This window comes from Mesoplodon bidens (assembly GCF_964165515.1).
Source record: "Mesoplodon bidens genome assembly, chromosome: 19".
In the NCBI taxonomy this organism is placed as follows: Eukaryota; Metazoa; Chordata; class Mammalia; order Artiodactyla; family Ziphiidae; genus Mesoplodon; species Mesoplodon bidens.
The window spans coordinates 13,678,527-13,702,154 of NC_138179.1; the positions used below are offsets into that span (position 1 = coordinate 13,678,527).

Genomic DNA, 23,628 nt, shown 5'->3' on the forward strand with positions numbered 1-23,628 from the left:
ATCTCTCAAAAGAATTTGGCTATGCAACTCCTCTCCCATCAGCATCTGCTGCATATTTGAAATTCCCAGCCTTAGTTGTCCTCCTTTGGAACCAGCTTTAGAGTCCACAGAAGAGCCAATTAAAATGCAAATATGTCATCTGTATACGGGAACCAACTTGGCTTCTGGCAGACACTGACACGTTTATCAGCTCTGCTGTGTGAATGGTTAGCTGCCTCGCAGAGGCCTAGACCTTGGGCGCAGGAAGGGCTGCTTCTCAGCAGACACGGTGGGGTCTGCCTTGGCCAGTGGCAGGGACACTGCTGACCGCCAGCCTCGCTGCAGCCTCGAGGCAGGCCCAGCTGCAGGAAGTAGCCAGGACAAAGACAGCCCCGGGAGGTCTCATGGTGGGGCGGGACGCCATCATGCCCGGGTCTCCCTGTTCCTGAATTCGGGTCACCTCGGCCCTCCCAAAAACCGGCTGGCTCTCGTCAGAACGTTCGCGGCCGGACGTGTGGGTGCATAGCGATGTTCATTACCTTCTCACTGTTTTTATCACTGCAACCTCCAGTTCCCCAGCACATGAGGGCCGGGAAGGTGGCCAAACCGAGTAAAAACCTGAAATGTCTTTTTTGTTCTTTACAGTTCAGTCAGTTTAAATTCCATGCAATCTTTACGCTGTGAGCTAATACGTATTACACAATTCTGTGTTTGCCTTTTCAAAGGCTCTTCAACTTACAAATACCATGCTGGCCTCCCGGCCGGGAAAATCAGACAAAATTAAAACGCACAGTTGATAAGTTCCAACCCAGCTTTTAGGGCTGGGCTGGGGCTGCAGCCCCCCCTTCCTCCTCCGCCCCGGCGCTCTTCCGGCTCCCCCTTCGCGTCCCCAGGACAACGCCCGCGCGCACCCGGAGATGAGGCGGGGCGCCGAGCCGAGGCCGTCACGTCCCGAACGTCGGGAGGCTGGCCATCGCTCTGTGACGTCACGAGGCCCCGCCCCCGTTACCCTGCTATCCCCCGCGGCACGCGCCATTTTGTCTGCAGTGTCTCGTTTGCAGTCGGTTGTGTGGAGGGAAGCGTCTTGGTCCGTAGGCGTGAGGAAGGGAACAGCCTCTATTGTCTGTGTTTGACTCCGTAGTTTGGTCCGAGGCCTCCCTGAGCTTTCCCGGGGCAGTCGGCAGAAGCCGCCGCGACCGCCCCGCCCCTCCCCTCCGTCCCCGGGACCGGGAGGGACCCAGCCCGTGTCACGCCCCTCGGCGCTCGCCTTTCCCTTCTCTGTCGTTGCGTCCGCATCGCGCCCCCGGAATCAGACGGTGCCCCATAGATGGCCAGCTTTCCCCCGAGGGTCAACGAGAAAGAGATCGGTGAGGAATGGGACGATGGGTGAGGGTTGCTGGTGAGCGCGCGGGGGCTGCGGAGAGGTAGAGGTTCGGGAGGAAGCGTCTCTGAGTCTGAGGAAGAACAGTGAGCCGGGGCCAAGCCCTGGAGCGAAGAGAAAGGAAGCGGCCCTGCGAGTGGGTGTCGCCGAGGGTAAATGGGATCTGCATTGATGCGGCGCCTGCTGTGCGCCTGGCACGGAGGGAGGCGGTGCGCGGATATTAGAGGCAAAGAGAACCTGGGCGCCGAGTGGCGAGGGTTGCAATGATTGTGTGGCCGGAGATGGACACGCTTCCCCGGGGACCCCCCCCCCCCCGTTTTCTCATCGGAGGTCCGCGCAGGGCCATTTTTCTGGATTTTTTCTGGCTAAGGGGCTGGGGCGTCGAGTGGGCAGGGGAGGGCTGGGCAGGTCTCCAGGACTCTTAAAAAAGTTTCCGGTGGGGAAAAGTAAACTTGTGTGATCTGAGCTGTTATGAAAGGATGGGTCTTCGTGTATACCAACAATTATAAGGAGAAATGCAGCCGAAGAGGTGCCATCAGCCTGGAAAAAAAGCAGTATTTTAAAAAATGCCATGGCGTTAAGAAAGGCAGCGGCTCTGGGGAGGAGACTCAGTTATCTCTCCCACTTAGAGGAGCAGGGAAGAGCAGGGTGGTTGGGTGGAGTGACCGGAGGAGAAAAGCTGATCTACGGAAGAGCAGAATCTTGAAAAGGCTGTCTAGAAACTGGCTTAGTGGCCAGCCCTGCCAAGCAGAAGACAGGCCAATAGATGTTGAAGGTCCTGCGTCAGGACCTACCCACTGACTCAGTAGAAAGCACCTCACATTATTTAAATCCTCTCTCAAGGTAATATAACTGGAACAACTTTGGGGCGAGTTGCGGGTGCTGTGCATTGATTGCTATGCTTGTAAAACCCTGAACTTATCAAGTGATGTTATACACCTTATTTAAATACATACAGTTTTGGGGACTTCCCTGGCGGTGCAGTGGTGAGGACTGGGCGCTTTCACTGCGGGTGCCCGGGTTGGATCCCTGGTCGGGGAACCTAAGGTCCCGCAAGCCGCGCGGCATGGACAAAAAGATATAGATAGGTAGACAGTTTTTATTTAAAAAAAATAAAATAGATTTAGCATCTCCTCATCCCTCCCCAGAGCCCAATACTGTGTGTTAATTAAATGAAAATTGGAGGTAGCTACTGAGCAGAGAGCCTTTGGATTTTCTTGTTCTTCAACTAAACGTGTGCCTTTATTGAATCCTTGGAGGAGGTTTTCTAGAGAAAGGGAGAAGCTGAAGTATCCAAAAGGCCCTGTATCCTGTATGTGGGTGAATTTTTATACCTAGAGACAGCTATCTTAGAGTTCTGGACTTTTGTTCTCTTAGAGATAAGGTTGAGTGGCAGGTTAGGAGGGGACTTTAACCCCCTGGTTTTAATGACTATTTTAAACATACAGAGAAAACAAAATTCATGTTCAATTTTTATTTTAACTGTTGAACATGGAACTCAAAAGTTCTTATTCTCAATTCAGTGCTGTTTTTTTTTTCCTACTCACAGCAGTATTGCAGAGGAGTGATCTGCCTTTCATTTATCTATATTTTATTTCATCTTGATGAATCACTTTGAAAACTTTCCAGTCCTCTCTTCTAAGGGATGGATAGAGGTTCTTAGCATACCTGCATAAGGTAGAACCATGCACTAAATAGCTTTTTTAATTAAAAAAAATTTTTTTTTGCATATTTGTCTCAGTGTTATTTCCTGGATATAATATAAAGTTACTATATAACTATATAAAGTTACTGTATAGTATAAAGTTGCTATATTTAAAAGAACTTTGGCCTTTTGTAAGTTTTTTTTTTTAACCGCAGGTTTTTGTTTCTTTGTTTCTTTTTTTTAAACATAATTTGAATACAAAGTTAAACACTAATACCTCTGCGTTGCTTTGTATCTATCAGTAAGGGCTAACATTTTTTCTTGGGTATTAATTATAGCTGTTTGGTTTCTCAAGTAAGTACTGAAAGAAGAGGCAAGATTCCATGAATGATTCAAGAAGTCTCTGACAGGGAGTTACTGCCTAGAGCTACTGCCCTCTTTCACAAGGTTCTGCCACAGATCCTCCCTTTCTAGGTATGAAATTGCAGGGAGGAATGTGAAGAAGGAGCTGAATGTGGTTTGCTTGGTTGAGCAGTGACTCAGATGATGTGTTAGTACTGCGCGGATATTAATAATGTGGCGTTGTATCTAATGGCCAAGTTGCCATGGCAGGCAGCTTTTCCCTTATACAAGGTCATTAAATTATAGTATCTTAGGATACTAACATTCAGCAGTTGCAGGTAGTATATAAAGGTTTAATTAAAATTTTTTCTTCATTATAGACCTCGTGCCAGTTTATAATAGTATACCAGTAAGTATTTAAATGAGTGTTTAGATTATTTCATTAAAATGCAGTGATCATTTTATATGCCTGTTAACAAGCAAGGAAACACGAGGTAATTATTAATTCAGTACTTGTTTGTATTTATTTGGAAGTATTTTTTTAGGGTGGCCCTATTTCTTGAAAAAAATATATATATATTCAAGAGTAGATTAGCTTATTATTTCATGGTCTTTGTTATCTGAACCAGTTTTTTAGTTAATTTATTACCACCCTTTACACAAGAGGAGTTTTGTGATTGTGGTCAAGGTGAAAGAAGAAAAATACAGAGTGATCCTAAAATACAGATTTAAAAAAATGAGTCTTCTGTAGGAAAGTTAGTCTTGCTTATGCTTGCTAAAGGAGAAATGAGTTCTAGTCTAATTTACCAGATGTTTTTGAAGTTGAATGCAAGGGCCAGTCCTCTGTTTTTTGAGATGGAAGTTATATAAGTATACTCATCTAGTTTAATCAGGGGCTTTCTCTTTTTAAGATAATGCTTGCATTTTTCAGTTGAATTTTAAAACTTGCTTCCCTTATTTGTGAACTTTGATTTTCTTTTTCTCCTAAAATTTGTGGATTTTAAAAGATAGATGTGGTTATAGAAACCCATGTTTAAAAAAAAAAAAAAGATTTAGGCAGGGGTTGCAAATTCAGGGACCAGGCACATAAATGAAAGACTGTGGGCTTGGAGGAATATAGGGGACATGGAGCAGCAAGCCCTTTCAAAAATCATTTGTGTGTGAGTGTTTTGTTTTTTTTGGCCGCGCTGTGGCGGCTTGTGGGATCCTAGTTCCCCAACCAGGGATTGAACCCGGGCCCTCAGTAGTGAAAGCCCAGAATCCTAACCACTAGGCCACCAGGGAACTCCTTCATTTGTATATTTTAAAAAAATCATTCTACAGGCATAAGAGTGTCACCGGTTTGTGAATTTTGTATTAAAGTCATGTGATACAAGTGGGGCAGGGGTAGGTGGGGGGTTCTGCTTTGATTAAACCACACTTGAAGTGTTGTGTTTGGTTGAAAAAGTTCCACTTTTTTGAGGGCCATTACTAACTGGAGTTTATCCAGAAAAGTATGAAGGTGTAGGTGGAGAATGGACTTGAAACCATGTAATCTAAGGGACGATTGAAAACTCATCAGATTTTATCCTGGTGAACAGATTTAGCTGCTGATGTCATGGCCATCTTCAATATATGAATGTCATGTGAGAGCAGGATCAGGCTTATTCTTTTAGATCAGACCCAGTACTGAGTGGGTGGAGTGTCACAGAGGAATATTTTGAGTTATCAAAAGGAAATTTTCTGATAATTTCAGCTGTGCCAAAATAGGTGCATATTTATATTTATGAATATCATAGGAAAACAGATATCAGTTTTGCTTTGTTTTACTTTTTAAACCATAATCTCATTGTTAATGTATCAAAGAATTGGGCAAGGAAATATTTATTTATTTATTTATTATTGTTTTAAATATTTATTTTTATTTTATTTATTTGATTGAACCAGGTCTTAGTTGCAGTAGGCAGGCTCCTTAGTTGCGGCTCGCCAGCTCCTTAGTTGTGGCATGCGAACTCTTAGTTGCAGCATGCATGTGGGATCTAGTTCCCTGACCAAGGATCGAACCCAGGTCCCCTGCATTGGGAGCACAGAGTCTTATCCACTGCGCCACCAGGGAAGTCCCAAGGAAATACTTAAATCGCTTAAGAATGGGAGCTTATACGCATGCTTTCATATTCATTCAATAAATATTTTCTGAGCCCCTGTCACATGCCAGGTGCTACACTCCCTGTTGGTGGAGCACACGTGGAGACTGGAAGTGTCACTGAATGAATACATTTTTAGGGTTTGTATATATATATATATCTGCTCTTGCAATAGGAGTATCTGTGGTTCTCATTTGAACTGCAGTACGTAGAATATATTGAAGTTCAGTTGTTGGAAACTTTAAGCCCAAAACATAAAAATAGACCATAGAGTTGAACACGCAACAGATCACAAAATAGATAATAGGGAAACTAAACCGAAGGTGACTTATAACTAAAAAGGAAGAGTAGCAGAATTTGAAATCAAGACAGACCCAAGACAGCAGTGGTAATAGACTGATTAAGATCCTTTCCCTGGTGGCGCAGTGGTTAAGAATTCGCCTGCCAATGCAGGGGACACGGGTTTGAGCCCTGGTCCTGGAAGATCCCACATGCCGCGGAGAAACTAAGCCCGTGAGCCACAACTACCGAGTCTGCGCTCTAGGGCCCGTGAGCCACAACTACTGAAGCGCGTGCGCCTAGAGCCTGTGTTCTGCAAGAGAAGCCACCACAAGGAGAAGCCCGCGCACCGCATCAAAGAGTAGACCCCGCTCAACGCAACTAGAGAAAGCCCATGCGCAGCAACGAAGACCCAACGCAACCCCCAAAAAAAAAATCCTTTTCCGGAATTGAGGAAATAGCAGCCACGTTTGCATGTGCACATGTACAATAGGAACTTGTTGATTATCCTTCTTGTTAAAGGCAGAAAAAAAATTCTCTGTACACTCTAATATGCCAGTTTTATTTAAAAAGTATATTTATTTATTTATTTATTTATTTGTGGCTGCTACTCTTCGTTGCGGTGCACGGGCTTCTCATTGCGGTGGCTTCTGTTGTTGCGGAACACAGGCCGGCTCTAGGTGCGCGGGCTTCAGTAGCTGTGGCTCGCAGGCTCTAGAGCACAGGCTCAGTAGTTGTGGCACACGGGCTTAGTTGCTCCGCTGCATGTGGGAATTTTCCCGGACCAGGGATCGAACCCCTGTCCCCCCCCATTGGCAGTCTGATTCTTAACCACTGTGCCACCAGGGAAGTCCCTATAGTGCTTCCTTTGAGTAATGATATAAAACTTTATTTTATAGTGGTTTATGGTTTTGAAAGCTACAAAACTTTTTGGAAGATACTTTTCCTGCAGAGCAAGTTCAGTTTCTTGCATTTTAAATGTTAGTAATTTGAGGAAAACATAAGGCAGTGCAAAAGTCAGGACTTCAGTAATTGCTAGCCCTGATTGATCATTACATTATTGTTATTTGACCAGTTCTTTTTTTTTTTTTTTTTTTGAAACTTTCTTAAAAAGCTCTTGATTTGGGAAATTTTAGGAAAATCACTTTATCAAAACTTAAAGATGTTTATTCTCATTACGGGGTCTTCACACCACATATCTCCCCTCAAAGGGTAGAATGCAGAACTCACTGTACCTTGTCTACATAGAAAAAGGAAAAACTCAGTGGAGCTGATTGGATCCCAAAGTAATATGGATGCAGTCTCAAATTCATTGTTGGTTATATATGATATCCTGTATTTTTTTATTTCTCCTTTTAGTGAGATCACGTACTATAGGTGAACTTTTAGCTCCTGCGGCTCCTTTTGACAAGAAATGTGGTCGTGAAAATTGGACTGTTGCTTTTGCTCCAGATGGTTCGTACTTTGCTTGGTCACAAGGACATCGTGCAGTAAAGCTTGTTCCGTGGTCCCAGTGCCTTAAGAACTTGTAAGACTGTTTGCTTTTTTGTATTTTGTATCTATCTGTTTGTAGAATTTATTTTTTTCTCTGTGTGGAATATTAAGATTATTTTGATATTTAAGTTTTTTCCTTTGGAGACTGTTGTAAATGAATTTTACTCATAAGCTGAATATATTTGTTGGAAAATTTGTGGGAAGAATTGTCTGGCCTTATATATTATAGAATACTTTCTCAGATACTTTGGTGTCTTTAAATTTTTCTTTTCCATATATCAAAAGGCAGGTTAATTGTGCCTTGGTAGTGCAATTTCTATAATGTATCTACTAAATTTAATCTTTCCCTGCTTTTTGTGTTTAGTTCACCTTTATGGTTTTCGTCATTAATGTCCTTAATACATATTAGTTTAGGTCTAGAATGTATGGGAAACTACTGATAATTATGGGGTTTAAGATAGTTTTCTGGTGTCAGCTTCACAATATCTTAATGTTCTCAGAATTTTTTGTATTTTGCTTGTTTATACTTTTGGGTTAATTAAAGGAGTCCTAATTGAGATAGGATTTCTATATCAATAAGGATATATTAAAACAAATTTGAAAATTTGAAATGAATAAATTATAAATTGCTTTATTGTTGAACTTTTTCTCATACACTGAGGATTTCTTTTAGTCTGAATTTATTTGGTCATGCCCATGTAGCTTGTAGCAACTTTTCCTCTTCCCATCTATAAGAATTCTGTTGTTATTCAGTATCACTATAATAATACTGAAGTTATTTTAACAAACATTTATCATTATTTAGTATTCACATGAGTACAGAGTAAATAATAACTAGATTTCAATCTGACCTTTTTTTCTACCCAGTCTCTTGCATGGGACCAAGAATATCACCAATTCAAGCAGTTTAAGATTGTCAAGACAAAACAGTGATGGTGGTCAAAAACATAAGCCTCGTGAACATATTATAGACTGTGGTGATATAGTCTGGAGTCTTGCTTTTGGATCTTCAGTTCCAGAAAAACAGAGCCGCTGTGTAAACATAGAATGGCATCGATTCAGATTTGGACAAGATCAGCTACTCCTTGCCACAGGGTTAAACAACGGGCGTATCAAAATATGGGATGTATATACAGGTATGGAGTCATAGTTTTGAAAGCAAACCTGATTATCTTATGATGCAAGCATAGCTCATAGGCACTGGAAGAATACATAATTTGAGGATTTTAACTCACAGAGAAGCAAGAATTGATGCTATGAATGTATCTTTATATTTGGCCTAAATAGCATCTTCAGCTCATAGTTGTTTTTTTTTTTTTTTTTTTTTTTTTTTGAGGTACGCGGGCCTCTCTTCAGCTCATAGTTTTAATTTAGGAAAACAGAGTTCATATTGCTTAATCACTCTTCAGAGAATATTACAGTAGGGAGGCCACGTCTAAGGAATGTTTAGTTAATTATCACTTATAAACTGGTAATTTATGACTCAAATTGCAAGGTGTTTTCTTATATACTTTTTCAATGACTGATAGCTTAGAGGCTTTCAAGGTAAATCTGGTTTTCAACAATCATTATCTAACCTCTGAAGTTTTAATGACATTTTATCTAAAGTTTAACCAGATAGGTTGAGAAGTTAAATTCTTTGGGCAATTAAACGTAAATGTGTTGTGGGAATTCGCTGCGGTCCAGTGGTTAGGACTGCAGGGGACATGGGTTCGATCCCCGGTCAGAAACTAAGATCCCACAAGCCATGCAGCACGGCCAAAATAAAGTAAAATAAAATAAATTTTAAAAAAGTAAATGTGTTGTTCACTACCTAAAATAGTTTCTGGCTGATAGTATGTACTCCAAAATTTAAAGGATTTTTAAAAATGAGCATTAAAACTATGTACATTAGAATACAGCAAGTGATACTAACACTGAGTGGGGATAATGAGTCAGTAAATTTGATTGAATTCTGGGAAAACATTTAAGGTAAGCACATTGCTTTTCATAGAAGAACAAAACTCTATAATATTAGATGAATAAAGTACCTTTTTTTCATCGAGATTATATTTAAAAATTTAGGCCGTTATAGGATAACATGTATCTTTGGGGGAGTTTGACAGTCCATTCGTAGTCTAGGCCAAGTAAAAGAAAAGGAAAATTTTGATTTTGTATTTTAAAATCATACTATACAAAGATTTTTAAATGATGTAGATCTTCTTGGTATTAAATTGACTTGATCCAGGAGTTTGTTCACATTTCAGGAATTCCCTTTTAATTTTTCTAATTTAGGCTTTGGTATCTTGGAAATAATCTATTTTGTAACAGTGTAAATACCGAATCTTTAAAGATAATAGTAAAGGCACTGGTAAATAAGTCATTTTACACTTGGTAAACTAAGGAGGTACCCAGATATTTCTATTCTTTTTTTTTTAAATGGTGATCTCAACCCTATTTTTTTAATATGGAAGCTGATTAAAATTATTAACATTGTCTCTTTCCCACCTTCCATTGCATTTAGGAAAACTCCTCCTTAACTTGGTAGATCATACTGAAGTGGTCAGAGATTTAACTTTTGCTCCAGATGGGAGCTTAATCCTGGTGTCAGCTTCAAGAGACAAAACTCTGAGAGTGTGGGACCTGAAAGATGATGGTATGTCTTTCTAGGCTGTGGAAAAGAATTAGTTTCTGGATATTACTACTGAGAGGTGTTACGAACACTTGGGGCATTTGACATTAAAAGTGACATGATCAAAGTTTCCTTTTCTCTGCTTAGTCCTTTGGTCCCTTTCCCTGTACAGATCAAACAAAACCATAAATGTGACCCAGAATAGGAGCCAGCAGTTACTCTAAGTAAACAATCTGATATTACTCAGAAACTAACTACACAGATCTGTACCAACTATTTGAGGACAAAATCTGGATCAGTCTTAGGGTTTTATTTGAACTGGTCTGTGTTTTATTTCCTTTATATTGGGGAGGATTATTAACTTCCTTCATTTGCTTAGTGAAAATTTAAGTAGATCTTGACCTAACAAAAGACATAACTTAGTAATTAATAAAATGTAAATTCAAACATGATTTATATACCAGAATTTGTAGGATGTAAATACTAATCATAATAATAAGTTGGATAGTTTAAGTAAGAATTATAAAAAGTAAGAGATTTGCCCTCCAATATAGTAAAAGGAATATCAGTGTCAAGTTTTAGCTTTTTCGGAAACATTGATAATTGTGATCCTTTTACAAAGTTTGGGAGGGTCTACCTTGTTTGAGAAGACCTGAGATGAGCATCCCTTCCCCCTTCTTAAGCTCTGATGAAAGAGTTTACAGTTTTAACTAAAACCATGTATTTAATTCAGATCTACTAGTGCTCCACCAGCCTCAAGCTAGAAGTTGACAGGCTTGTTTGGGGAAATGTAGCTTAAATTGAATGTAGTAGAAAACACACCCCTCAGATTTGGAGACTTGTTTCAGCTTATGGGTAATAACAACCATTGCCTGATAGAATAATACACTAATACTGTTACCAAATTATGTGGCACCTCTTCTGCATTTATCAGTTCTCTGATTGCTCAGCTATTGAGGGGTGAAGGGATCCCAATAGTTAAAACATTCGAAAATTAAATTTTATTTTCTTTCGCATATCATATGGAGCTTGCTCTCAACATACTTTCAGTTGTAAGTCAGCTGACCTTTTCTTAAAGGGCCAGACGGTGAATAGTTTAGGCTTATGGACCATGCTATCTCTTCAGTAGTTACTCCACTCTCCTGTCACAACAGCGGGCATGCTTGTGCTCCAATAAAACTTAGGTACAAAAGTAAGCAACTGTTGTATATTGCCAACCCCTGTAATAGATTAATCACTGCCTCTGTAGAAGTCTGTGATTCTGCCATTTTTGAAATGCTACTTATTTGAAGTAGATTCTAGGGTTAACCCAGGTATTCTCCTTTTGTTCAGGAAACATGATGAAAGTATTGAGGGGCCATCAGAACTGGGTGTACAGCTGTGCATTCTCTCCCGACTCTTCTATGCTGTGTTCAGTGGGAGCCAGTAAAGCAGTATGTGTCGAAGTTCTTGTATACTTACTGTGAATTGGATTATAATAATGTGTGCACAATCATTTTAAATCTAAGTAACCTATTAAGTCTGTGCTCGGTGTCTTGAATATCTTAAATGTGTTATTTCATGATGGGGGAGAATTTGCATGAGGGAAATTAAATAAGTATAGTTATTGATTGTAAAGTGAGAAATTGGATTGTTTTAGTTAGAGATGATATTCATAAAATGAGGGGTATGTCAATTTTATTTTTTCTCAGATCTAGGAGAGTTTATGTGCTATAGAAGAGATCTAGTCCAAACGTTAAGACACTCCCGTGCTAATTATTTTCTTCTCTGTTGTTCTATTTTTTTTTTTTTTTTTTTTTGGTCCAGTTTGCTGTTTAAAGTTTTAAGTCCCAGCTGGTCCTGGACATTTGACTGAAAAAACGTAACTTAAAAATCTAATAAGAATAAAAATAACAGTCATGTATGTCCTGGAGTGAATTTCATCTAAATTTGATATGATATGTCTTGCATAGCATACCTGTAGACAGATTAAGTATAAAGTGACTCTTAAGAGGGTTATGCTTATTGATGAACCCTCCTTTAGTTAGTTGTCTACCAGCTCTGAGTTAGTATAATTAAAGAGATCTTATTAGCTTCAGGTATTTATGAAAATGGTTGAAGTCCAAATACATGTGATGATCACAATACACTTTGAGTTAATGGGGGGGTGGGAGGCTGGTTAAAATGCATTTTATTTAGCCAAGAAGTGTGTTAAAATGATAGTTGCAAATGTTGGCAGTTTAGAAAAAAATATTCAGTTCTTTAAAAATCATAAGAAGAGCAAAGCTAGATGTTGACATTGCTATTTTAGGCTGTGTGTTTTCCATATGCTTCTTGCTTTCCCTGTCACAGGTGGTGGCAGCAATATTGGTGTGATTGAGGTTATGCTGGCACCACTCGCACACAGGCGCACAATGGTGTTAGCTGGGCAGAAAGAGTGGCATCTCTGGCTACCGGGCTGGGGGCGACCTTTACCATAGGATGAAGTAACCTTGCATTCGGCTGCAAGGTGTACTGTACGTACACAGGTGCTGGTCGATGTCCACTTTCTGCTTTTCTTTCTTTCTTTTTTTCTTTTTAAAAATAATTTTCCCCACAGTGAAACCAACTGACTCCTCCGATGTAATTGATCTTCCAGTCTGGTGGAATTGGGAGTCTAACATGTGAAACCAATTTAATGTAATGTAGTTGGCTTTCAAATGGTTTCTCTGTGCTATTTTTTGGAATTCTTTGAGATACTAGAGATACCTTAAGTCTTTGATCCAATTGAAAATTTGTATTTATTTTTCTTTGGAAATACTATATTGTGTCTGTGCAGAAAACCGTAGCAAAAAGGATTGCTTTACTCCAAGAGGAGGAGAGTTTGTCTTATTAGGATTGTAATAAACCTCCAAGCTCACGTTTAATATAACAGATTGAAGTAAACATTAGAATCCTGTTTAGAGCTATTCTGCACAGTATTACTACTGATCTTTAGAAACTAAAACTATGTGTGAACTTGTACTAAAGTAATTTAAATGTTTTATACTTAAAATGACTAATGATTGTGGTTGGTTTGGGAAAAATAAGATTGGCAAATCTTGATTCACAGAAATGTTGTTAATTGTATTATTTTCGTAAATTAGCATTTTCATTTTGTAATGTGGTTTAACATCCTTGTTGTTTGCCAAAAAAATTTCATTTGGCTGTGAAAAATTCTCTTTGCTTGCAGTATCTGTTTCTCTTCCTAGGCTCACGTTGGTGACCCAAGCCTATTGTAAACAAGTGATTATCTCAAAGGGAGATGCCAATGGAGTAACAATTTGTTAACCTTATATTTTCTGTCTGTATATTTTTTTAAAATTTGGTAGTTTCTGGAAAAGAAAAAGAAGGGGGTTTGTAGTACTTAACCCTATTTATTTCTGTATATTTTAGTTAATTAGTTTTTGGAATAAATGGATGTCAGTATAACTTTGTGGTTAAATTGCATTGCCTTTTTTGTGTTTAGGCTTATTTTTAAATTAACATTTAACAGAAACATTTGAAATAGAATTTGCATGTTTACTTTAATTAACTTAAAAACTGATTTTAATCTTTGACTATGACACTGAGCATATTCTTTCATAATTATTCATAATTTATAATGTTTAATTTAATGTAATCTTAATTAAATTTAGCAGTTTTAGTTTAAGATGTGCGATTTTATCCTCTGCGTGTCTGAATGAAGCTATAACATTTGCCTTTTTTGCAGGTTTTCCTTTGGAATATGGATAAATATACCATGATACGAAAACTAGAAGGACATCACCATGATGTTGTAGCTTGTGACTTTTCTCCTGATGGAGCATTACTGGCTACGGCATCTTATGATACTCGAGTTTATATCTGGGATCCACACACTGGAGACATTCTGATGGAATTTGGGTAGGTACAGCATGAATTATTCTAGTCTGTAATTCATCTCTACTATCAGTATAGCTTTTAAGAAGTCATGGGGATGATTAGAATCATTAACATGTGAAATCTAAAATTGCAGTCTGTCATAATTTAAAATTTCGGTATCATTTAGGCCCTTTAATAATGCATCTAAATTCTACAAATAAATTTGACTTTCTTGATACAGATCTTGTTATTGTTACTTAACAGTACATAACTCTGTAGAAGTGGTAATTATATTTAGAGTTTCGTGTTGGGAAACATAGTTAAAACTAAAGTTGGACTTAGTCTTAAACCACTCTATAAGACGGAGATTAGTAATTAGGTTTAGTCGCTTCGTTTAAAGCTCTGCTCAGTCTTCTCAGTTGTGTTTGTTAAGGCCACTTTAAACATTCAAAGACTGATGTACTTTGTACCTGGGTAGTTTTGTTTCTTGAAGTGACTCTCATTTCCACTGAAAACATGTCTTTGACCTCAGGCACCTGTTTCCCCCACCCACTCCAATATTTGCTGGAGGAGCAAATGACCGATGGGTACGATCTGTCTCGTTTAGTCACGATGGACTGCATGTTGCAAGCCTTGCTGATGATAAGTAAGTGTGTGAATTACAGCTTGACCTATTTATTATTGTAAAGATTTCCTTTCATTCTTCTACTTAATAAAAAACATTGTTAAGGATGAAAAATATGGCCTTTCTGCAGTTTGGGTTTTAATGGCCCTTTTTCTAGACAAGACCTTGGGAGATGTTGTTGTGTCTTAAAGAATATTGGCCTGAACAGTATTTATGTAAACTAAAGATAATGCGTGCCTTTCCCTGTGTTCTTTGTTTGTTAACTGGTTCAGGCAAACTGGGTGCATTTTTAATTAGCTTTTTAGCTCAGCTGACAGATTTTCTTAGTAATATCTTATAAAGGTTGAAACAGAAGGACATTTTCAAAGTGAAATAAATGATTAAAACAGAGTCGTTTGTATCCACTGAAACTGAGACTATAAAGATGAAATGTCACATGAGTGAGACGTGCTGCTTATTGGTAAGCAAAAACTAGATGTAGACATTTCATTTTCTCATACTCTTATCAATGTGCATGGATATAGCATTAAGCAATTTGGTCACATCAGTTCAGAAAGTGACTCATTACCATCTTTCTAGAATGTTAGCAAACGTATGGGGAGAGTTCTTTATTTGCCAGCAGTCACTGTTTTTCTGTTTGTTCAGCTAGTTTCTGACTATCAGTTGTCTGCTATTCCTAGACACACTCTACCTAGGTGAAAAGTTTCATAAACTTCCTGAAAAGAGTCAAACAGATCAGATACCGATTATATTTTAAGTGTAAGGAAGTAAGGAGAAAGTTTCCGGTTGTGGGCATTACAGATCAGGACACTGGGAAGTGAAGGCAGCCATGCTTTATAGTCTCTCAGTGTGAATTAATCCAAATTACCAATTGGTATAAACTATAAAATCTTTAATAAAGCAAGTTCCAGTCATTGCTGCAGTGATTTGTGTGTGTGTGTGTGTGTGTTTGTGTGTATATTTTGTGGCTCAGCACAGAGTGGCATTTCTTTCTGAATTTTTTTTTTTTTTTTTTTTGGGTTTGCGGGCTTCTCACTGCTGTGGGCTCTCCCGTTGCGGAGCACAGGCTCCGGACGCGCAGGCTCAGCGGCCATGGCTCACGGGCCCAGCCGCTCCGCGGCATGTGGGATCTTCCCGGACCGGGGCACGAACCCGTGTCCCCTGCATCGGCAGGCGGACTCTCAACCACTGCGCCACCAGGGAAGCCCTCTTTCTGAATTTTAAAAGTTGCTTTTACCTTAAATTTCCTACTAGATAATTACTGGACGGTTTATTTCCTTTCCAGAATGGTGAGGTTCTGGAGAATTGATGAGGATTATCCAGTGCAAGTTGCACCTTTGAGCAATGGTCTTTGCTGTGCCTTTTCTACTGATGGCAGTGTTTTAGCTGCTGGGTAAGTGATTTTTCTGTTTTCTTTTTTTTTTTTTTTTTCTGCGATACGCGGGCCCCTCACCGTTGTGGCCCCTCCCGTTGCGGAGCACAGGCTCCGGACGCGCAGGCTCAGCGGCCATGGCTCACAGGCCCAGCCGCTCCGCGGCATGTGGGATCCTCCCAGACCGGGGCACGAACCCGTGTCCCCCGCATCGGCAGGCGGACTCCCAACCACTGCGCCACCAGGGAAGCCCCTTTCTGTTTTCTTTTAAGAGGCAATTTAAAGTGGCTTTTAGTCAAAGCAGCCTGTATTTTATTGTCAGTAAATCTTCCATAAGGGCTGTTTATAATATTATTAATTTGTCATAGAGGGAGATCACTGGGCAGGTCTCCTTAATTAGGTTTTAATGTGCAGTTTGTGGCTCTAATTCACAGCCTCGGTGGTAGTTGTTTGAGCTGTGGGGTGACGAAATACATGGATTTGTGAGACTGAGCTTGTGATTTGTTTATTTCTGTTTAGGACACATGATGGAAGTGTGTATTTTTGGGCCACTCCAAGGCAAGTCCCTAGCCTTCAACATTTATGTCGCATGTCAATCCGGAGAGTGATGCCCACCCAAGAAGTCCAGGAGCTGCCGATTCCTTCCAAAGTTTTAGAGTTCCTCTCCTACCGTGTTTAGAGGATGCTGTCTTCCCTAGTATTAGGGACTGACAACACACTTTACACAAACCTCAAGCTTTACTGACTTCAAGATTTAGGAGATTTATTTAATTTGATACATTCTTGTATTGCATTTTGATCAGTTGAGCTTTTAAAATATTATTTATAGACCTTAGGAGAAATATTTCTGAACATATCAAATGTAAATTTTTTTTTAAATGTAACTGTGAAAACATATACATACATGTATATATTTCGATATAAGCTGCTGTGTGTTGAGTGGACCCCTTTGCTTTTCTAATTTTTAGTTCCAACATGTATATATTGCTTCAGTAGAGCCACAATATGTATCTTTGCTGTAAAGTGGAAGGAATTTTTTTATTCTGGGACACTGAGTTAGATGGTAAATACTGACTTAAGAAAGCTGAATGCCTCATAACAAAATGTGTATTTGGTTGGCGGTGGTCAGACAACTGACCTTCAAGTAAAAACAGCTTTTGTCTAGGGAAGGATTCTGTTTTCCTTAGGAGTGGCATCTGAGAGGTAGAATTTGAATGTGACATTATTAAATTAAAAATAGCCAAGATATAACCAGGAAAAAAGGGTGTTTTGTTTTTTTTTTTCCTAACTACTGCTGTGGGCCTTAATTTTGGAAAGCAGCTTGCTACTTTAACCCCTGTGGTATAAGTAAAGTATTATAATAAATTTTAGTCAATTTGAAAAATCCATCTGCTGCATTATTGCTAAATATTTTGTTGTACTAAGGGACAATTTTTTAAGACCGTGGTGGGTTTTTTTGCTTTTTGTTTATTTTTTACACATTTTATCCTATGTTTCTGCAGGGGATAATATTGGTGACTTGCCAAAGAGAAGCAATACAATTAGTATATCTGCTTTTGCCTTCTGTTATTTATCTTACCTGCAGATATTAAGAATGTATGCATTATGTAAAATGCTTGATTATATATTTTTGTTGAGTTTTTTAATTAAAGACTTGTAAAAAAAAAAACCACTATCGCAGATGTTTCTTAAATATGTTGGAAGCACCACAAGCAAATTAAATAAGAAGGGTAATGAAGAAATAGCACAACTGTAGGGCACTGATTGAGAGTTAATGCTTCATGAATGCAACCACTTTTACTTGGTTTGTTCTTGGAGAACTGTTGCAGAAATGCTTACTTTAAAATAACTACTGAGCAAAAGAAAATTATGATCTTTTAGGGGACCTGATAGGCTTATAGTAAACCTTTCTGGCTAAAGTAACCATAAGAAAAAAATCTAGTGGTGTGGGACTTTTGAGGAGGCAAAATGAGGAAGACTTTTATTAGCCATGCGTACCCTTGAAGACTTGTCTCCACTGAGAAACTGTTCTGAAGTTCTTACAAGTTGCTCTTTTCAGGGTGTATATAGTTGTAGCTTATGAATTTAAAAGCCAGTGGAAAATCTACCCAAGTTACTTCTTGAGAATCACCTGTATTTTACAAAAGCATCTTATCTTTAAAACTGTTGTGATTTTTTTTTCATTTTATTTTAATACATCTACTTTATAAAGCAGTAAGATACCAATACCCTTCACACCATTAAATTATTTACTCTCCAACCAACATATCCAATTAGGTAAAAATAGCATTTTGGGAAGATACGTTCTCTGAGAAAGCCAGAATTGCTTGCCATCTCCCCATGAAAACCATAGTGCAAGATGAAAGGAAGATTGCAGAATATAAGTAGAAACACGCTTACATTTTCCGTATGTCTATCAGGAAGGAGTAATAGCAGGATGGTAATGCTTTAGACTGAGTGACCAAGGAAGGTAGGGAAGACATGATTGGGATACTAACATGGGTCAGATTCTAGCTACATGATTTTAAAATGGTACTGCTGCTTTCTCTCATGTCATTTGGAGAACTGACAAGAGAGCCTTTACGTTCAGATTTCATTTCCTGTTTTAGGACCCCATGGGGTGCCTGTGAACATAGGAAAATGCCTTTCACCCTCAGTAGCCAAGCAATGTTTTCAGAACTTCAAATGACTTTTATGACCTGTACCTTGATCTGAGGTTGGCAAATCTTAAATTTATGGTCCTTGAAATTCCCTGCCTGCTTGCAATTGAGGTAAGTTTGGATTCGATTGGTTTGCCCTGCCTTCAGGGCAGCAAGACCAAAAAAGGCTGGACGGCAGCTGTAGTATGATGCAGAGGACTGGTGCAGAGGTCTTGGCTGTTGGCCAGCCAATGCGAGGCTAAGAAGATACAAAGAATGAGAAGTAAAACATTGTCTCATAAGCCAGAAATCATAGAGATGGTGAATCCAATCTCCAGATAAACCGGAATGGTTTGTGGGTGACAAACATTTTGTCCAAGTAATTCTGACAAAGTTCTGGCTTAAGAATGCATTTTAACTATAGAATGTTTAGATAAAACATAAGTAATATCGACTGTAGAGGGACTTACCTGGTTTCGCAGTGGTTAAGAATCCACCTGCCAATGCAGGGGACACGAGTTCGAGCCCTGGTCCGGGAAGATCCCACATGCCACAGAGCAACTAAGCCCATGCGCCACAACTACTGAGCTTGCGCTCCAGAGCCTGCAAGCCACAACTACTGAAGTCCGTGCGCCTAGAGCCCGTGCTCCACAAGAGAAGGCACTGCAGTGAGAAGCCTGCACACCGCAGTGAAGAGGAAAAAAAAATACAACCCTAGACTTCAAAAAAAAAATCTACAGTAGAGTGATATTTGGGTTTACTATTGTATGTTGATTTCAAAATCATAGATAAAGCATCAGTTGGAGTACTGTTTTTTTTTTGGTGGTCCAGTGGTGAAGAATCCGCCTTCCAATGCAGGGCACGTGGGTTCGATCCCTGGTGGGGGAACTAAGACCCCACCTGCCGCCAGGGCCCGGCGTGCTCTGGAGCCTGTGCACCACAACTAGAGAGAAACCCGCGCGCCACAACGAAAGATCCTGAGTGCCGCAACTAAGACCTGACTAAGCCAAAAATAAATATTTAAAACATTATAAATCCTTTGCCCTGAGAAATGAGAGCTATTGGTAGTGACAGTAAAGTGCAGCCAGGAGAAAGGTCATCATTACCATGGCTTATGTTTATGGTAAAATGTTTGGGAGGAATGAAGATCAGTTAGCAATCTCAACGTGCTCTTTCCTCTGTAAAGCTTGCCTTTAGCCCAAAGCAAAATGTCTCGTCTGAATCAAGTATAAAATGACCTATTTATATTACAGATGTTTGGGTAGCTTTGTGTGGTTGTGATATGGCATTCTTAAAGGTTTATTTTAACAGTTGAGAAATTAGAAAATAAAAAAAAGATTGAATGAGGCTAGGATTCGGGAAGGAAAGATGATTTAATTCAGTTTTGATGAACTCCAGGATTATTTTCCTTTTTAGAGACTGCAACTATGATTATCCTTGTGGTTTCTCTTTTAGAGATACGATAGAAACCTAGGAGCTTTCTCTACCTGTAATACCACAGAGAAGTTGCTCTTCTGGTCTCAAAATAAACCCTAAACTTTGTTTAGGAAAATCTATAATACAGTGATGATGGTGATTTTTGTTGTTGTTTTGTTTTAAATGAGGCTGAAGGACTAATGGCTCTTTTTTTTTTTTTTGCGGTACGCAGGCCTCTCACTGTTGTGGCCCCTCCTGTTGCGGAGCACAGGCTCCGGATGCACAGGCTCAGCGGCCATGACTCACGGGCCCAGCCGCTCCGCGGCATGTGGGATCTTCCTGGAGTGGGGCATGAACCCGTGTCCCCTGCATCGGCAGGCGGACTCTCAACCACTGCGCCACCAGGGAAGCCCTAATGGCTCTTTTTAAAAATTGTTCTCCAAAAACAAAGTGTGGACCGTAGAAATCATCAAGTGTGGGTCAGGAATAAGATGAATGACTTGCAACGAAGACAGATGAAGTGGCAACTCCAATAAGTTTTGTGTATAAGTTTCGCAATTTTTGATTAATAATGAAATGTTCTTACAGGAAAAAAAAAAAATAAGGATGATGAATATTCAAAGGTACCCGAGAAAGATAATGATACAAAATAGAGCCAGGAATGAGGCTAGTACAAAATGGAAACCATAAAGACACATTTGCACTAGGTGAACATACAGATACCCATTTCTTTGTATTCCTCAACCATCTCCTTGCCTCTAAGACCCCCCTGCTAAAATGATGGCAGGAATTCTGTAGGTTTCGAGCTCCCTCTTCAGTGATACCAGTTGAGCTTAGAAATGGGAACTGTGGGCCAACTGTGTTGCAAGAGTCAGCAGCCACCAATTCAAAGGTGTCCCCACCACCCCCTATTTTATGACACGAGCCTATTTCACTCCATTTCACGACATGCCCAAATCTTGTAGGTATGTGAGTTTATGACCTAGACAGTCTCTCTTTGGTGGTCACAGACAAGCTACCCCAGCCCAGAGTGGTCTTGCCTCTTTCTTTCTTGAATTCCATCCATCTTAATTTCCACACCATTTGCTTGACCTTTCAGACATGCCCTGTTGCTGGTTACTTCTTCTTAGGGGTTGGTGCCCCATTTAGAAATGCCTCACACTTAGCGGGGGCTCTCAGCATTCTCCCACAGGGCCCTGCCCCTGGCTGGCATTTGGGTCACAGTGGCAGGTTGTTTGGGCCTCGGAGAGACTGGCCCCTGATCAGCAGGCATGGAAGTACCCCTGGTTGGGGAGTTGGAATGGGAGGCAGAGTGCCAGCCCATCCAGCCCGTGCTGCGTGGAGAAAGCAGTTCTCTCAGACTGGGGCATGATGTTCAACACGTGGCGAAGACCCAGCCCTTCTAGGCTTGGCTGCATCCAGCCTCAGATCAGGAGGATGTTCATATGGTAGGTTGGCCCAGTTTCTCACCCCAGGGCCAGCTGCCCAGAGGACTTTGCAGAAGTGCGGGCTAAGGCGGCATCTCAAGAAACACTTGGGTGATTGCTGGCTTGACTGCTTAATAGTATGTAGCTTCTGGAGTTTTGATATTTGAAAAATGCTGTAATAGTGCCTCTCCTCCATGAGTGGTGTTTAGCTTTATTTTCTGCACAGTGTCAGGTATGCGGTAGGCATTCAGCATGTGTTAGTACCATTTGTTGAGCGTTGGCTGTGTGCTCATTGCTATTCTTGGTGCTTCCCAATGACTCTGAAGTATTATTATCCCCGTTTTATAGCTATGGAGGTTCAGAGAGACCAACTCACTCCCCAAGGTCATACAGCTAAGAAATGAGATCCAGGATTTATTTATTTTAATCAATTTATTTATTTTTGGCTGGGTTGGGTCTTCGTTGCTGCGCACAGGCTTTCTCTAGTTGTGGAGAGCAGGGGCTACTCTTCGTTGCGGTGCGCGGGCTTCTCATTGCTGTGGCTTCTCTTGTTGCGGAGCACAGGCCCTAGGCACGCAGGCTTCAGTAGTTGCAGCACGCAGGCTCAGTAGTTGTGGCTCACGGGCTCTAGAGCACAGGCTCAGTAGTTGTGGTGCACGGGCTTAGTTGCTCCGCGGCATGTGGGATCTTCCCGCACCAGGGCTCGAACCCGGGTCCCCTGCATTGGCAGCGGATTCTTAACCACTACGCCACCAGGGAAGCCCAACATCCAGGATTTAAATTCCAGTTACTCTGCCTCCACAGCCCTGTCTCTCTCCAAACTGGCCATGAACAGATGCTAGACTTTAGGGAAGGCACTCACTCCGTCAACCTCAGACTCCTAAGTTAGTCCCTGCCTGTGCTGCCAACCCCCTGGGGCTAGCACGGAGGTCAGACTTAACCTCTCCCAACACACTCCTCCTTTCCCTGGATCATGGAAAAAATGAACTAGAAGGAATGACTCCAAATGTAATTTGGTGATTGAAACCCACGCAGACGAGAAAAATGATTGCTGAGCCCTGTGCTTTGCCCACTGCCTGGGGAAATTACACTGGACATTGGTTAATTTTTCTCCCGATACTGTTCTCCTTATGAACTTACCTCAAACAAATCATTTTTTAAAATTAATTAATTTATTTATTTATGGCTGCGTTGGGTCTTCGTTTCTGTGCGGGGCTTTCTCTAGTTGCGGCAAGCGGGGGCCACTCTTCATCGCGGTGCACGGGCCTCTCACTATCGCGGCCTCTCTTGTTGTGGAGCACAGGCTCCAGATGCACAGGCTCAGCAACTGTGGCCCACGGGCCCAGTTGCTCTGCGGCATGCGGGATCCTCCCAGACCAGGGCTCGAACCCACGTCCCCTGCATTGGCAGGCAGACTCTCAACCACTGTGCCACCAGGGAAGCCCTGAAAGCTATACTTTTATCCCTCCACGTTTGAACATCTCTGAAATTGGGATGTATTTTAAAATCGATCTTGTCTTTAAATTTTTTTCTTTCTTAAGTGGTACGCACTGATGGTACAGATTATAATCAGTGGCATCTAGGATTTGATGAAATACAAGTCAGTGGTATTTACATACAAGTAAAGCATCCGTGAGATGTTATAGATAATGTCAGCAGTAGAAGACCCCAGAAGCAGATGGTAAATGAAGTGTGAGACTCTATGAGGCAAGTTAAGGGGGATCCATTAGCCCTTCCTGAAAAATGGCTTGACAATGAAATCCAGCTAACAAAAATCTATTAAAATCGCAAAATAGCTAACATTTATAGACATTTACTATGATCTAGGCATTGTCCTAAGTGCTTAACCTGCATAATTTGATCCTTGCAACAAACCCAATGAAGCAGATTTTCTTACCCCCATTTTATAAATGAAGAAACAGAGGCATAGAGGGGTTAACTAACTTACCAAAAAGCTACCTGATAGTAAATGGTGGAGCCGGGATTCAAACTCAGGCTTTCTGACTCCAGGTCCTGGAAAAAAGAAGGTAAAACACTCAATGTGCAAATTGAGCACAAAGTTCAACTTCGAGCTTCCTGGCAGGCAGAGCAAAATAGGATCTAAAAGTAAATATATGCTCAATAGAAATAAATCTCCACATGTACTTTTAAAGTAATGTCTTCATAACTTCACTGTTTTGAAAGACAAATGCTCATGATTTCTTCACATCAAGCTACATGGAAAACTACAAAGTCGACAAAAACTGCATACAATTTCTTCTCCTAGAAATGCCATAGAAGAAGATCCCATGCCTGGTATCTCATTTTGTATTGGATTGGCCAGAAAGTTCGTTCGGGTTTTTCCATAAGATCGAACGAACTTTTTGGCCAGTCCAATAATGAGAGGGAGGGGTGTGGGGGTCAGAGAGAGAGAGATGTGGAGATCCATCTGGAACTTTTCTGTAGAAAGTGGGTC

At 40.5% G+C, this 23,628-nt stretch overlaps 1 protein-coding gene across 3 annotated transcripts; it reads left to right on the forward strand.

Annotated features, from left to right (window-relative positions):
* Positions 1 to 1,006: 1,006 nt before the first annotated feature.
* WSB1 (WD repeat and SOCS box containing 1) lies at positions 1,007 to 17,360 on the forward strand. 3 transcript variants are annotated; one of them, XM_081219220.1, is made up of 9 exons: positions 1,007 to 1,346; positions 7,109 to 7,277; positions 8,111 to 8,379; positions 9,747 to 9,878; positions 11,187 to 11,287; positions 13,564 to 13,736; positions 14,227 to 14,340; positions 15,605 to 15,712; positions 16,211 to 17,360. In XM_081219220.1, exons 1-9 carry the CDS (start codon positions 1,307 to 1,309, stop codon positions 16,368 to 16,370), a joined length of 1,266 nt encoding a protein of 421 aa, XP_081075346.1. In that variant the 5' UTR covers positions 1,007 to 1,306; the 3' UTR covers positions 16,371 to 17,360. The 3 variants fall into 3 exon arrangements, with proteins under 3 accessions (XP_081075346.1, XP_081075348.1, XP_081075347.1); XM_081219222.1 differs by lacking the exons at positions 1,007 to 1,346; positions 7,109 to 7,277; positions 8,111 to 8,379; positions 9,747 to 9,878 and adding an exon at positions 12,186 to 12,361; XM_081219221.1 differs by lacking the exons at positions 1,007 to 1,346; positions 7,109 to 7,277; positions 8,111 to 8,379; positions 9,747 to 9,878 and having other exon boundaries at positions 12,186 to 13,736.
* Positions 17,361 to 23,628: the final 6,268 nt, after the last annotated feature.